At 52.0% G+C, this 15,727-nt stretch overlaps 1 protein-coding gene across 1 annotated transcript; it reads left to right on the top strand.

The window, feature by feature from the left end:
* Positions 1 to 378: 378 nt before the first annotated feature.
* Positions 379 to 13,706, top strand: SNX15 (sorting nexin 15; the record flags this gene model as incomplete). Its single annotated transcript, XM_080692290.1, has 8 exons — positions 379 to 477; positions 4,397 to 4,432; positions 4,575 to 4,695; positions 5,075 to 5,190; positions 5,263 to 5,410; positions 6,618 to 6,761; positions 12,102 to 12,347; positions 13,600 to 13,706. 8 exons carry the CDS (start codon positions 379 to 381, stop codon positions 13,704 to 13,706), a joined length of 1,017 nt encoding a protein of 338 aa, XP_080548416.1.
* Positions 13,707 to 15,727: the final 2,021 nt, after the last annotated feature.

Here is a 15,727-nt window from a genome sequence, read left to right on the forward strand (position 1 = left end):
ACTAAAAAAAAAAAAAATCATATGCCGTATGTATTCTTTATCTATGTACAGGTGTAGTCAGGTGGATGGATGGAAGAGGGGGAGAAGTCGCTTGGAGGCCTATGAGGAGGGCTTCCTCTCCCATAGGACGGGCTTCAGTTCCTAGGAAGGATGAGACCAGAGGCCAGAACCTCCCCAACCAATCATCTTTGCTCTAGATGACCGAGGTGGCGCTTGGCCAACAGTGAACTTTTCCGACGCTCCCTGGGCGGCGCCCCAGGCCGAACACAGGCTGTCACACGCTACCAGCTCCCTGGGCCGCCAGAAGAAGGCGCAGGCCCGGCGAGGCGGCGGCGGGGCGGGTGGAGGCCGCGTCGGCTGGGCTCGAGCCCCACTGTCATGTCCCGCCAGGCGAAGGACGACTTCCTGCGGCGCTACACGGTCTCGGACCCCAGGACCCACCCCAAGGGCTACACGGAGTACAAAGTAACCGCGCAGGTGAGGTGGGGCCCAGCGGCGACCTTACCCTTTTAAGTCACTGGGCGGCCTGGCGTGGCCTTAAGGCCGGGCGCTGCGGGAAGCGCCTGTTTTGGACGACGAAAATGGGCTTCCCCTTTAAGGCGAGCGGGTGGGCGGCGCCTTCGCGGGCGGCTTCCGCGTGGGGGCGGGGCCGCGGGCGCCGGGTCCCGGTTAAAAGGGCGTGGACGGCGGCCCGACCCGCGCGTGTGCGCCACGCCCGACGCGGGGCCGCCGAGTCCGTCTGCCAGATTCCCTTGTGAACACCGGCTTAGCCCTAATGCCTGTTTTCCAATCTTTGGGGCGTTCCTTTATTGATGTTAAGACCGTTTCAAGAGTTTTTAATGATTTCTACTTTAAAATATAATATGGCTCTGTGGATTAAGAAACTCACACAGTTCGTCTTCATCGCAGGAACTCAACAGATAGAGGTTTAGGTGATGTTTGTAACAGTAATTTTCTGAGCACATTGTAGAGAGAATACATGAACAAATAAACAGTATAAAAGACTGTAGAATGATAGGCAAGAACTCCTAGCCACATTGGCCTCCAGGAGAGGAGCCAGGACCCTGGGGACAGGAGTTGGGGCAGGCTGTGTGTGTGTGTGTGTGTGTGTGTGTGTGTGTGTGAGAGAGAGAGAGAGAGAGAGAGAGAGAGAGAGAGAGACAGACAGACAGACAGACAGACAGACAGACACACTGGGGGCTGAACGCAGGGGCATGATACCACTGAGCTATACTCCCATTCCTTTGTATGATTTTGTTTTATTTATTTTGCGGTACTGGGGACAGAACCCAGGGGCATTCTACCTCCGAGCTACACTCCAGCCCTATTTTTTAATTTTTTTATCTTGAAACAGGGTCTCACTGAGTTGCAAGGGACCTCACTAAGTAGTGAGTAGAGTGTCTCCGCCCCCAAAGTACTGGGATTAAAAGCATGGACTACCATGGCTGTTACGGTTTGAAATGGTGGGGTTCTGTTTCTTATTCAACTAAGGCTGTTTGAATAGAAAAATTAACAGGCGGCTCAGTGCAGCTTTAACAAATCTTTATTACAAAATTAGTAGAAAATAGAGAAGAGAAAAAGCAGCATGCTGAGCCGCATGCTGGGGAGCCCGAAAATGGAACTCCGGCCCCTTTTGGGGACCTCAACCCTTAGACAGATTTTGTATTGGTATCTTTCTCATCAGCGTTACCAAGGCAATGGGCTAGTTCCTTAGCCAGGTGGTGCCTCTTTGTCTCCGGGCAGTGCACGTACTAAGTGCAAGGGTCAAGAATCTACCTGGCCCTCGGGTCTATTGTATTGGGCAGTATTGGTTGCTCATCAACTAGGGTGCTTTGAAGCCCCACACAAAGTTTACCTTTCCTATGCCCAAGCCAGATCCCAGAGGAGGTAAACTGAGGCACCGATTGCTTCTATTGTAGTTTTAGGGCTAATGGCTTCAGCTGACTCTAAGGCTTTTACTATAGGTTAATGATTAGAATGAAGGGCAAAGACAGAGAGGAACTCTGTATCGTAATCGCTGCAGCCCCCTCCCTGCCTGAGTGCCTGCACAGCACCTAAGCTCTGACTATATTTTACACTTTGGAAATTATCAAAGCAATTTTCCAATACTAGCACATTAATACATTTTGATGCCTCTTCCCAATACTGGCACAATGCCCAGCTAATTTTTTTTTTTCAGGTCTGAGGATGGAACCCAGGGGCATTCTACCTCTTAGCTACGCCCCCTGACCTATTTTTTATTCTTTAATTTGAAACAGGGTCTCACTAAGTTGCAGACGGCTTCACTAACTCACTAAATAGCTGAGGATGTCCGCAAACCGTGATCCTCCGGTCTCAGTCTCCAGAGTGCTGGGATTACAAGCATGAGCCACCACACTCGGCTTAAATTTTTTTTTTTTTTTTTTTTTTTTAGTTGAGACAACTTATGCAAGTGTGCCCAGATCTTCACTGTAAACTTGATCAAATTTCACATAAATCTGCCTGTGCATACTCCACCACGCAGCTCAAGGACGAGACAATCCTGCCAGCCCAGGTTTCTGGGCATCGTTCTAACCCTTAGTCACACTCCCCCAGGGGTCACCACTCTTGTGGCTTCTGTCACCACAGATTAGTTTTATCTGTTCTTGAACCTTGTATGAATGGAATTCTACAACAAGCACTCTTTTGTGTTTGACTTTTTAAACCCAATATATTTTTGGAATTTGCCCAGGGCTTCTCACATGCTAAGCAAACGCTCTACTGCATGCTATATCCCTAGCCCTTAAAATTTTTTTTTTTTTTTTTTACTTTGAGACAGGGTCTCACAAAGTTGCCCAGTCTGAACTTGAACTTTTTTTTTTTTTTTTTTTTGTGGTACTGTGAATGGAACCCAGGGGCATTCTACCTCCTAGCCACATCCTCAGACCTATTTTTTATATTTTACTTGGAAACAGGGTTTCACTAAGTTGCTGCGACCTCACTAATCTGCTGAGGCTGGCTTTGAACCTGCGATGCTCCTGTCTCAGTTTCCCAAGTATTGGAATTACAAGCCAGCCCTTTGTGTGTGTGTGTGTGTGTGTGTGTGTGTGTGTGTGTGTGTGTGTGTGTGTTACTGGACATGGAACCTAGGGGCATTCTACCTCTGAGCTGCACCCCCAGCCCTATGTTGAAATAGGGTCTCCCTGAGTTGCAAAGGGCCTCACTAAGTAGCTGAGGCTGTCTGCGAACCACGATCCTCCTGCCTCAGCCTCCAGAATGCTGAGATTACAAGCGTGTGCCACGATGCCTGGCTTGACCTCTAATTTTTAATCCTTCTACCTCAGCCTCCAAGTGGCTGGGGTTACTGGAGTGTGCCACAGCCCCCAGCACAACCTGATTTCTTTTTCTCCTAAGGAGATGTAGGGATTTGGCCCTTTGAAGGAAGTAGGAAGAACAGAGTGGAGGAGGCACCAGTGTGGGGTTTTAGGGACCATCCCACTTGACAGATGAAGATGTGAAGGTACACAGTAGAAACTGCTCAGAACAGCCGGGCGTGGTGGCGCACGCTTGTAATCCCAGGATTTGCGAGGCTGAGACCGGAGGATTGTGGTTTGTGGACAGCCTCAGGTACGTAGTGAGGCCCTCTGCAACTCAGGGAGACCTGTTTCAAAATAAAGAATTAAAAAAAAAATAAGGCTGCCGGGCGTGGTGGCGCACGCTTGTAATCCCCGCGCTTGGGAGGCAGAGACAGGAGGATCGGGCAGGTTCGAAGCAGGCCACGGGCGCTGGCTTAGGAGACCCTGTTTCCAAAATAAAAATGTAAAAATAGATCTGGGAGTGTAGCCTGGAGGTAGAAGGGCTTCCAGGAACCCCAGTACCACCAAAATAAATAAATAAATAAATAAATAAATAAATAAATAAATAAGGCTGGGTGTGTTGCTTGGAGGTAGAATGTTCCTGGGTTCTATCCCCAGTACTGGAATAAATATATAATAAAATAAAAATTGGGCAGGGGATAATAGCTCAGAGGTCAAATGCCTCTGGGTACCAAAGAAAGAAAGAAAAGAAAAGAAACTGCTGAAAAGTCGAGCCTGGTGGCTGGCACTTGTAATCCCAGCATTTGGGAGGCTAAGACCAGAGGATCGTGGTTCACGGACAGCCTCAGCTACTTAGGCCCTTTGCAACTTAGTGAGACCTGTTTCAAAATAAAGAATTTAAAATAGGGCTGGGGGTGTCGCTCGGAGGTCGAATGCCCCTGGGTTCCATCCCCAGTGCCACAAAAGAAAAGAAAAGTGCTCAGAGTTCCCGTGAGAGCCTTGAAGGCGGCCCCAGGATGCACAGGGCTCCATCCCTTTGAGGGGACTGAGAGGTCCCAGGGGCCTCCTCGGCTTTTCCAGCTGTCTCTAGCCTCATCTGGTTCTCGCCTTTTCTTTCTCAGTTCATCTCAAAGAAGGACCCAGAAGATGTGCAGGAGGTGAGAGTCCCAGGAGGGAGGGGCCCATTCCCCAAAGTCAGAAGTGGAGCCGGTGAGGGCCCCCGGCCCCGGCCCGCTGCGCCCTCTGCTCCACTCCCGCCCCGCCCGCCGGCCCAGATGGAGGCTCGACCTTCCCTCGCAGGTGGTGGTGTGGAAACGGTACAGCGATTTCCGCAAGCTGCACGGGGACCTGGCCTACACCCACCGCAACCTCTTCCGCCGCCTCGAGGAGTTCCCGGCCTTCCCCCGCGCCCAGGTGTTCGGTAAGGTCAGACCTGAGCCCTCGGGCCCCAGATGGAGAGCTGGGCAGAGGCACAACCCAGAGGAGTGGTGGGCGGGTGGGGGGCCTGATACCCGTGGGGAGCCGGGCAGACCCTCACGGATGGCCTCATTGCACAGGGGGAGCCAGCTGTGATGGTGTGCCTGGAGGCCTAGTCTGGGGAGACTGAGGCTCAGGGAAACACACACACACTAAAGAAGGGCCGGGGCGCAGCCAGGAGGTGAAGCCTTGCAGGAGGCCGGGTTCTAGCCCCAGCTGCAAACAAACAAGAGCGGGGAACCGGGAGGCCGATGGGAGGCCGCCCGCCGTGCTCGGGAGCCCTGGGTCACGCGGTCCTCCCGCCCGCCCGGCCCGGGCTCCAGGCCGCTTCGAGGCCTCGGTGATCGAGGAGCGGCGGAAGGGTGCGGAAGACCTGCTTCGCTTCACCGTGCACATCCCCGCGCTCAACAACAGCCCCCAGCTCAAGGAGTTCTTCCGGGTACGTGGCCCCCACGCCCAGCCCCCTGCCGCAGCCGCCCCCACCCCTGACCCCCGGGCCGCCCTCCCGCAGGGTGGGGAGGTGACCCGGCCGGCCGAGGTGTCCGGAGACCTGCGCGTCCTGCCGCCCCCTCTGATCCCCGCACCGCCCCTGGACCAGCCGCGGCCGCCCCAGCCGCTCCCCGCGGAAAGGAGGGGCCTGGAGGAGTCGGAGGTGCCAGGTACTTGTGAGTGCGGGGAGGGCGCACCCTGGGGCCCGGGTGGGAGGCCGGGCCCACGCCCTCCAGAGTGCCCTCCAGGGACAAACCTGGCCTTGTCCCGCTCGGCACTCACCTGCAGAGGGACTTTTCTTTTCCTTTTTTCCTTTTTCCTTTTTTTTTTTTTTTTTTTGCGGGTCTGGGGGTGGAATCCGGGGGCATTCGACCCCTGAGCTACATCTGCCCTATTTTTTATTCTTTACTTTGAAACAGGTCCTTGCAGAGTTGCAAAGGGCCTCACTAAGTAGCTGAGGCTGGCTGCGAACCGCGATCCTCCTGTCTCAGCCTCCCAAATGCTGGATTACAAGCATTCGCCACGACGCTGGCTTCTTTCTTTCTTTTTGTGTGTACTCGGGATTGAACCCAGGGACATTCTATCTCCAAGATGATATCCCCAAGCTGGGCGTGGTGGCCCACGCTTGTAATCCCAGCATTTGGGAGGCTGAGACAGGAGGATTTTGAAGGTTTGAAGCCAGCCTCAGCTCTTTAGAGAGGCCCTTTGCAACTCAGTGAGACCCTGTTTCAAAATAAAGAATAAAAAATAAAGCTGGGGTGTAGCTCGGAGGTAGAATGCCCCTGGGTTCCATCCCCATTACCGTAAAAAAAAAAAAAAAAAAAAAAAAGGAAAGAACAAAAGATATTCCCCAGCCCTTTTAAATTTTTTTCTTTGTTCTGAAACAGGGTCTTGTTAGATTGTTGAGTGTCTTACCATGTTTCCGAGGCTGGCCTCAAACCCTTGATCCTCCTGTTTCAGCCTCCCAAGGACTGGAATTACAGCTGTGCGCACCGCGCCTGCCTGCGCTTCACTTTATTTTTTGAAATGGGCATGATGCTGTTGATGAACTTGTCTGCGCCCATGGTTGCTGCAAGGATGTAGTCAGAAAGCATTTCCACCCTGAAAGCGGGGCAGTGGAAAGTACAGGCATTAATATCCTCAGTGGGCAAATGTGGCACCTGCCTATAATCCCAATACTTAGGAGGCTGAGACAGGAGGATCCCAGGTCCAAAGCCAGCCTCAGCAACTTAGCGAGGTCCTCAGCAACCTAATGAGCCCTTGTTTCACAATGAAAACTACTAAAATGACGAGGGTGCAGCTCAGAGGTAGAATGCCCCTGGGTTCAATCCCCCAGTGCCACCAAAAAACAAGAAACCCCCAATGGTCTGTCCTCAGCCGACCCACCGCCGTCCAGCCCCGCGCAGGAGGCCCTGGATCTTCTCTTCAACTGTGGCAGCGCGGAGGCGGCGTCTGGCTCGCCTGCCCGAGGCCCCCTCTCTGAGGCCGAGCTCGCGCTCTTCGATCCCTTCTCCAAGACAGGTCAGGAGCTCAGGAGGACTGAGCTGGGGCTGCAGCAGGAGGTCTTTAGGGGCAGAGAAGGAGGCAGGGCCTCTGGCCACCCTTGTGCGCCTGCCTGCGTAACCTGAGAGCGCTGCCCCCTTGCCAACACTGCCCTGCAGCCAAAAGGCAGCCTCCGTGAGCACTAGTAGCGGGTAGCAAGCGGGGCTGGGAGGCATTTTCTTGGCCCGCAGGAAAACTCCCAGGGCCTTGCCGCCCTGCTGCTAGGAACACAAGTGTGCACAGATGTGCCCTGGAGCCAGTGTCCTGACTGTGCTCACCTGTCCCCCAGGCTCAGAGCTGAGGTCGCTGGGTGCCCACGGGCTCCTCTGCGCTCTGCTCCCTGGCAGCACAGGGAGGGCTGTGGGCCCACTGGGAGGAGACCGTCTTGCCTGCTTCTTCACGGATCTCTCCAGTCCCTGCTTAGACGGGGCTGGAGAGAGGCTCCCTCCTTCCCTCTGGGAACAGGGCTGCTCCTGCACCCTCCTGTTGGAGGCCCCTTCATCTGAGGCTCCCTGATCTCTAGCCACCTCGTGTGAAAGCTACAGGAGTGAAGTCTGACTGCCTCTGGGACAGTCCTGGGGCTGGAACGAGCCTCTTTCCTGGAAGGGAAAAACGCCTTGAAAGGTTGAACTGGGGGTGTTTTGGTTTGGGGAGACCACAGAGGAGGCAAAGCACCCACTGAGGTAACAAATCTGCTTTAATCTGAAAGAACTTGGCAGGTTCGGGTTTCGGGGCGAGGTCAGCGGGTTGGGAAAGGGACCAACGAGCCCTCTGCCTGGAGAGTTGGGAGTAGTCTGGATTGGCCTGCTGAGTCACCCACGTGGCAGGCCAGAAATGATCTTGCTTTTAAGCCGGTATTTTGGGAGGTGGGACTAGCGTAGGAACACCGATTCTCTTGTGACATCTGTAGTCTTGCAGTCTCAAGCATGTCTCATGAAGTTTGGAGTCTCAAGGCACCTGGAATCTCATGATACCTCCACTTCCAGGATTCCGCCTCCTCTCCCAGCCGCGAGATCTGTGGGGGAATGGAGGGACCCAATTTACCATCCTGGCCTTTTGGTGATAATAGGCAGAGACCGAGTCTAAGCTGCTTCCTGCTGTCAGGGGGTTTTGTAGTGGGCCCTTTGGCCGGGAGAGGTCGGGTCCTCTGGAAGTGGGCAGGTGGGAGTATGGCTTCAGCGGGATTTGGAGTTTACCCAGGACAGCTTGGTAATGTGTGTTCGAGGAGACTTTAACATATGAGGAGCTATTAAAAGAAAGGGAAAAGCCAGGCGTGGTGGTGCACACTTATAACCCCAGCATTCGGGAGGCTGAGACCAGAGGATAATGGTTTACAGACAGGCTCAGCTACTTAGGCCCTCTGCAACTCATTGAGACCCTGTTTTAAAATAAAGAATAAAAATAGGGAAAGGGGTGTCACTTGGAGGTCAAATGCCTTTGGGTTCTATCCCCAGACACACACACACACACACGAAAGAAAGAAAAGGCAAATCGTGAGAGTGGGTCGTGGGAAAGACAAGAGCCCATCAGCTACTGGCCCTTGCCTGGAAGGGAAGGAGCCCAGCAGCTGATGGCCCTTGGAGCCCTTTGAGATATGAGGTAGATTGTCACTAGATTTATTAATATATAGTGGAATTTTTCTGAGAAAGACATATATCACCTTTTTAGCAGTTTTCTTTATTAGACCAGAATAATTAATAGCAGCATTTTCCTTGAGAGAGACACACGCCACTCTGGGTTTGGGTCAGTCTGGTCAAAAGAAAACGTGCTATTGGGTCAGAATCATCAGTAACGGATTTTAGAGAGTTTAATACTTCTGGCTGTCTGGCATCCACAGAGGGAGGAGCACCATACTATGCAAACAAGTGGACCTGCTAAAAAAAAGCATTAAAAAGAATTATGTCAAGAAAAATGAAGCTTAGTGGGCCCCAACACCGCACAAGAGAATTTGTCATGAGGCTTTTGTAGCGGAGCCCTTTTCAGCCGAGTAAGATGATGCCAGTTGGGGTCCCCCAGCATTTGGCTTCAGTAGGCGTGAGGATCACTGTAAAAGGCCCAGTCCACCAAGGTGAGCAATCTTGTCCTGTAAAGAGGGCCTGTAGTGCATGGGCAGGAAAGCTTGCTGTCAATCCCCTGTACCCAGATTGGAAAAGGAAAACTAGGACCTGAAAGGATGAAAGCACTGAGCAGGCAACCAAAAACGAGATTGGCTTACCCGCTACCTGGAGCGTTACCCTGGGCTGGCAAGGAGGTTGGAGATTGAGGAATCCAGAAGCCATCAGTCTTTGGCTAGGCTGAGTAGGGCCAGCAGTAGGGCCTCGTCTGAAAAGGTGGTCTCTCTGTATTGAGGCACCTGGGGCTCACCACTTTTCCGAGGGCATTCACTTTTCCAGTGTCCCTCCTGGCCACACGCCGGGCACAGTCTGGTTGGTGGACGCGGCAGAGGTCAGCTACAGACCCAGTAACCATTGAGTCCACATTTACAACAGGCATCCAGAGGTAGTTGTCATTGCTCTCTTCTACCCCTAGGTGGCGCTCGTTGCCCTGAGGGCTGAGCCTACTCTGCTGGCCACAGGGCAGCTACCAGGGTTCGGGCTTGCAACTCTGCCTTTTGACAAAGTCGGAGTGTATGTTCTACCTCCGCCTGCTCCTCTCTGGAATTAAAAACCTTAAATGTCATGTTCACCAAATCTCAGATAGGGGTTTGAGGACTGACCTCAGCTTTTTAAAATTTTCTCTGAATATCAGGGGCTGATTTCCCAATAAAATGAGTTGCCAGTACCACAGATCCTACCCTCAGTAGATGGATCTAAGAGGGTAAAAGCCTCCCGAGTTGGTTTTTTAAGGAAGGATGGTGGCGGGGGGAGTGGGTTAGAGTGGAAGTCTGGCCTGGAATAGGATGGAGGCTGCAGTGGTGAGGAGAGATCTTGTGGATCAGGGTCCTCAGAAAATGGGGCCCGTAACTCGGCTGGGTCAGACTCCGGCATCCGCGTGTCGCTAAAAAATGGCGGCTATGGCTGGGCGTGGTGGCGCACGCTTGTAATCCCTGCGCTTGGGAGGTGGAGACAGGAGGATTGCGCATGTTCGAAGCCAGCCGCGTTGGCTTAAGAGACCCTGTTTCCAAATTTAAAAAAAGTATAAAATAGGTCTGAGAGGAGTGTAGCCCGGAGATAGAAGGGCTTCCAGAAACCCCAGTAACAACCACCAAAAAAAGAAACAAAAAAAAAAGTGACTATGAGTCAACAAAATTACAGGCCTGTAACCCAGAAAGACCACCAGGTGGTGCCTGTGAGCTGCCATGTGGCGGCAAAGATGGCAACTCAACTGGCGGGAATCTCCGGCCTGCATGACTTGGGCAGTAGAGGGGGGATAGTGGGAAGGGAAAGCGCATACAAAGAAAAGCCTGCACATAGAGCACTTCCGACCATTTACTGAACCATTTACAAAAGTTACTGAGATCGGTCAAGATCTTATAATCTAGACTACCATACTCAGGCCACAACAACCCATTACCTAACTTGTAAATAGGCCAGACCTTTGTATAAAAAAGTAGCCACTCTGGACACAATTGCCCAGCCACACCCAGAGTTTGGAGATGAACAAGAACACAACCTAGTGGGGATGGAAATCTATTTTGCAGGATTGGCTCCCCATAACTGATTCGCGGGCAAGAACGAAAAACAGAAACAGGCATCCCCAGTAATCCTGCATAACGTCCGGAAATGGGGGTCGTGGTCTTCGAGAAGGATGTGTCCACTCTCGTTACACGACCGAAGGGCGACCTGGTCACCCCGGGGACAATGGACACCAAACATTTGGATTTTACCTGCAGTAGGACCAAGTTCAGGAGAGGCAAGCCAGAACCCGCTAAAGGGAAGGGGAGGAGGCTTACCAGAGTGAAGTGCTGCCAGCCAGTGCCGGCTGTGGCAGAAATATTGAGAAGCTGTGGAGCCGGGGGTGTGGTGTAGCCGGGGCGCACGGCAGAGGTGCCTGTTGTGGGTGGCACTGGTGGCTGGTACGTAGGTGGAATCAAAGGGCTGGCACGCGGAGCAGGCGCCAGCAGTGCCTGTGGGGGTGGTGGCCGCAGGGTGTGCCTGGATTGGGGCAGGTGGAACGGAGGAGCGGCAGTGGGTGGAGCTGCTCCTGCAAGCCAAGTCTGGAGTAAGACATGGGGAGGTGCCTGTGGCGGGCAGCACTAGTAGCTGGTGGCCAGGCAGCTGGTGGCACCTGTTGCTGCACGGAGCCTGCAAATGGCAGCAGGAACAGAGCCTGCAAACAGCGGTGGCAGAGCCGCGCCTGCAAGCAGAGGACCTGTGCGGGACCTTGCGGTAGAGCCGCTGGTGGATCAGAGTCCGGAGCTCAAAAAGAGAGAAAAAAGAAGAAAATGGAAAAAAACCCCAAAACTCCTCCCGGGGTTGGCACCAGTTGAAGGGTTGAACTGGGGGTGTTGGGTCTTGGGGAGACTGCGAAGGAGGCAAAGCACCACCAAGGTAACAAAAATCTACTTTACTCTGAAAGAACTCGGCACCTTCGGGATTTGGGGTGAGGTCAACGGGTCCGGGAAGGGAACGACGAGCCATCTGCCCGGAGATTTGCATGTAGTCTGGATTGGCCCGCTGAGTCACGTGGCAGAGCGGAAGTACCGATGTTTTATAGACATGCCGATTCTCTCGTGAAGTCTGTAGTCTCCGGACCTCTGGAGTACGTCTTGAGATGTTTAGAGTCTCGAGGCACCTGGATTCTTGCATATGTACACTACTGGCTTCCAGGGTTCTGCCTCCTGTCTCCGCTACAGGGAAGGGAGGGACCTGACCTGTCACGCCTGTTATCTGCTATGTTCACATTTGTGGTCTGCAGCTGAAATCCCAAGACCTCAGAAAAGCTTGCAGGGTTTGAGGTTGTGTCTCAGTGATGAAGTATTGGCCTAGACTGAGCGCTTCAGCCGAGCTTGTGGCGCACACTTGTAATCCCAACATTCGGGAGGCTGAGATAGGAAGACCACAGTTTGCAGACAGCCTCAGCAACTACTTAGTGAGGCCCTTTCCAACTCAGTGAGTCCCTGGTTCAAAATAAAGAATAAAAACTGAGCTGGGAGTGGAGCTCAGAAGTAGAATGTCTCTGGGTTATATCTCCAATACTGAGAGAAAAAAAAAAAGAAGGATGTGCAGGGCACTAGCTTCCATCCCCAGCAGCATGTGTACATGTGCGTGTGCTTTAGACCAACCCTTGCACAGGGCTTACACCTGTAGCCCAGTACTTGGGAGACTGAGGCAGGAGGACCGCAGGTTCAGGGCTTGAGTGTTCCTTTTCTGATTGCAGAAGGCTCAGGCCCCAGCCCCAACCACACAGGTGAGCTGGCAGCCATGGACGTAGAGGCCACAAAGCCAGACTGGGAGCCAGGAGGGCCAGAGGAAGAGGACGGCGAGGGCGGCCCCCGCCCGGCCTATCTGTGCCAGGCTACGGAGCTCATCACCCAGGCCCTGCGGGACGAGAAGGCAGGTGCCTACCCTGCCGCACTCCAGGGCTACCGAGACGGCGTGCGCATCCTGCTGCAGGGAGTACCCAGTGAGTAGGGACCGGAGCGCCAGGGGCAGGCCTGGGGTCTTCCTGAAGCAGCGAGGAAGGGCAGAAACAATTAGCCAGGCACAGTGGCGTGTGTCTATCACCCCAGTGCTTGGGAGGCTGAGACAGGAGGATCATCGGGTCAAGGCCAGCCTCAGCAACTTAATAAGACCGTTTTAAAATGAAAAGTAGCCAGGTGTGATGGTGCATGCCTTTGCCCTTAATTTCAGTGCTTGGGAGGTTAAGACAGGAGGATCTTGGGTTTGAGGACAGCCTCAGTAATTTATAAGACCCTGTTTTAAGATTTTTTTAAAAAAAAGGTAAAAAGAGCTGGGGTGTAGGTCAGAGGTAGACTGCCCCTGCATTCAATCCCCAGTACCAAAACAAAGCAAAAAACAAGGCTGGAGGCAGGCATGGTGCAAATGCTTATAATCCAGTACTTGAGAAGCTGAGACAGGAGGATGGCAGGTTTGAGGCCAGTCTCAGCAATTTAGCTCCTCCATGGCCCCCAATAACTTAGACTCTATTTCCAAATAATAAAAGGCTGGAGTGTAGCTGGGAAGTAAACTGGTCCACGCTCAATCTCCAGTGACACACACAGACATACACACACATACACGCACACCAAAGGCTGGGCATGACTGTACATGCCTGTAGTCCCAACACTTGGGAGACTGAGACAGGAGGATCACAGGTTTGAAGCCAGCCTCAGCTACTTAGCAAGACTCAGCAATTTAGTGAGACCCTTTTTCAAAATAAAAAGGGCTAAAGGTAAAGCTCAGAGGAATGCCCCTGGGTTCGATCCTCAGTACCAAAAGACTAACACTAAAATAAAACCAAGCAATTAAAGGATCTGAAGCCCTGTTCTTCACTGACCAGCCATATAACTTTGAACAGTTTTCTGGTACTGTAGATTTAACTTGGGAATTCTACTGCCGAGATACACCCTTGGCCCTATTTCTACTCTTTATTTTGAAACAGGGTCTCACCCAGTTGCAGAGGGCCTCACTAAGTAGCTGAGACTGTCTGTGAACCATGATCCTCCTGCCTCAGCCTCCCCAGTACTGGGATTACAAGTATGCACCACCACGTTTTTGTTTTTTTAACAGATTAAAATAAATCTATTATGTCTTCAGTTTTCTTATTTGCAAAATGGGGAGAAGAGACACTGGGTCCCCAAGGACAGGCTGTGGTACCTGTGAACTGGAAGGGGATGGGCCAGGGAGCTCAGCTGAGCCCAAGTCTGTCTCCACAGGTGACCCGGCCCCTGCCCGCCGGGAGGGGGTGAAGAAGAAGGCGTCCGAGTACCTGAAGCGGGCAGAGGAGATCCTCCGCCTGCACGTGGACCTGTCGCCATCCTGAGCAGCAGCCGGCCCTTGCCAGGGCCCAGCTCCAACACTGCCAGCCTGCTCCTTCCCAGCCCAGCCCTCCTCCTGGTCTTGTCCCCCCAGGGGCCACCTCTGTTTGTAACTGGACCAAGAATGAGGAATAAGGACCTCTCCCTCCTGCCTGCCTGCCTCCTTGGGTGCAGTGCTCACTCTGACCCTGCCTGTCTCTGCCTTGCTGTGTCCGCAGCAGCTCCGGTTGCTCACCCACTCGTTTACCACCTGGAAAAGGGTCTGTGCACTGCGTCCTACAGCCTCCGCTAGCCCACCTCCTGTGTGTGTGTGTGTGTGTGTGTGTGTGTGTGTGTGTGTGTGTGTGTTACTGCTGTGAATGGAACCCAGGGGCATTCTACCCCTGCTCTACATCCTCAGCCCTGTTTTATTCTTTTATTTGAAACAGGGCCTCGCTAAGTCTCAAAGGGCCTCACCAAGTTCCTGAGGCTGTCCCCCAACCTGTGGCTATCCTCATCACTTTCTTTTTAATGTTTGAAAAAAAAAAAAGAATAAGATTCCGTGATGGCTTAAAATTTATTTGAAGTTTAAGCATCTGTGAATAAAATTTTTGTGAAAACAACCAAGCTCAACCATTATTTATGGCTGTGTTCATACTGCAGCAGAGTTAAGTGGTTGTGACCTATAAATCCTCCCAAATTCTTTTTCTTTTTCTTTTCATTATTTTGGAGGGTGGGATAGGGAGACGGATTGGAGATTTAACCCAGGGCCTCAAGCTTACCAGGTCACCACTACACCCCTGAGCTACGTCCTCAGCTGTTTTTTTTTTTTTTTTTTTTGGTAGTGGTACTGGGGTTGAATACGACTGGGGTTGAACCCAGGGACATCTACCTCTGAGTTACTGTCCTCGAACCTGCAATCCTCCTGTTTCAACCTTCCAAGTACTGGGATTACAAACATGCACCACCATGCCTGGCTAGTGCTTGGGACTGAGCCTAGAACCTCTAAGCTACAGTTTCAGCCCCCAGTCCTATTTTTTATTCTTTATTTGGAAACAGGGTCTCACTAAGTTGCAGAGGGCTTCGCTAAGTAGCTAAGACCCTTTGCATTTCCTCTACAACTTAATGAGACCCTGTTGCAAAATAAAGTATAAGCCAGGTGTGGTGATGCACGCTTGTAATCCCAGCATTAGGGCTGGGGTAGAGCTCAGAGGTAAAATGCCCCTGGGTTCCATCCCAAGTACTGCAAATATATATATATATATATATATATATATATATATATATATATATATATTTGGGTCGGGTGTAGAGCTCATATGTAAAATGTCCCTGGCTTCACTCTTCAGTAACACAAGAAAAAAAAAATAGGGCTGAAACTGTAGCTTAGAGGTAGAAAACCTCTGGGTTCTAGGCTCAGTCCCGAGCACTAGCCAGGCATGGTGATGCATGTTTGTAATCCCAGTACTTGGAAGGCTGAAACAGGAGGATTGCAGGTTCGAGGGCAGTCTCAGCAAGTAGTGAGACTCTCATCAACCTAGCAAAACCCTGTTTCAACATTAAAAAGAAAAAATAGGGCTCAGAGATAGAATGCCTTTGGGTATAATCCACAGTACCCCCCCCACACACACACAAAAGAAAGTCCTCAGCAACAGAATTTTGTTGTTTTTTGCAATAGTCTTGCTAAATTCTCCAGGCTAGCCTTGAACTTGAGATACTTCTGCCACAGCGTCTGGAGTACTTGGGGTTACAGTTTACAATCAATGCATAGGACTAGAAGCCGGGCATTGTGGCACACACTTGTAATCCCAGTACTTGGGAGGCTGAGACAGTAGGATCCCAGGTTTGCTGCCAGCCTCAGAACTTGTAAGGCCCTCCACAACTCAGACCCTGTTTCAAAATAAAGAATAAAATAGAGCCAGGCATGGTGGCACATGCTAGTAATCCCAGCATTTGGGAGGCTGAGACAGGAGGATCTAGGTTCATGGACAGCCACAGCTACTTAGTGAGGCCCTTTGCAACTCAGTGAGAACTTGTTTCAAAATAA

This window comes from Muscardinus avellanarius, assembly GCF_963383645.1.
Source record: "Muscardinus avellanarius genome assembly, chromosome: 1".
Taxonomy (NCBI): domain Eukaryota; kingdom Metazoa; phylum Chordata; class Mammalia; order Rodentia; family Gliridae; genus Muscardinus; species Muscardinus avellanarius.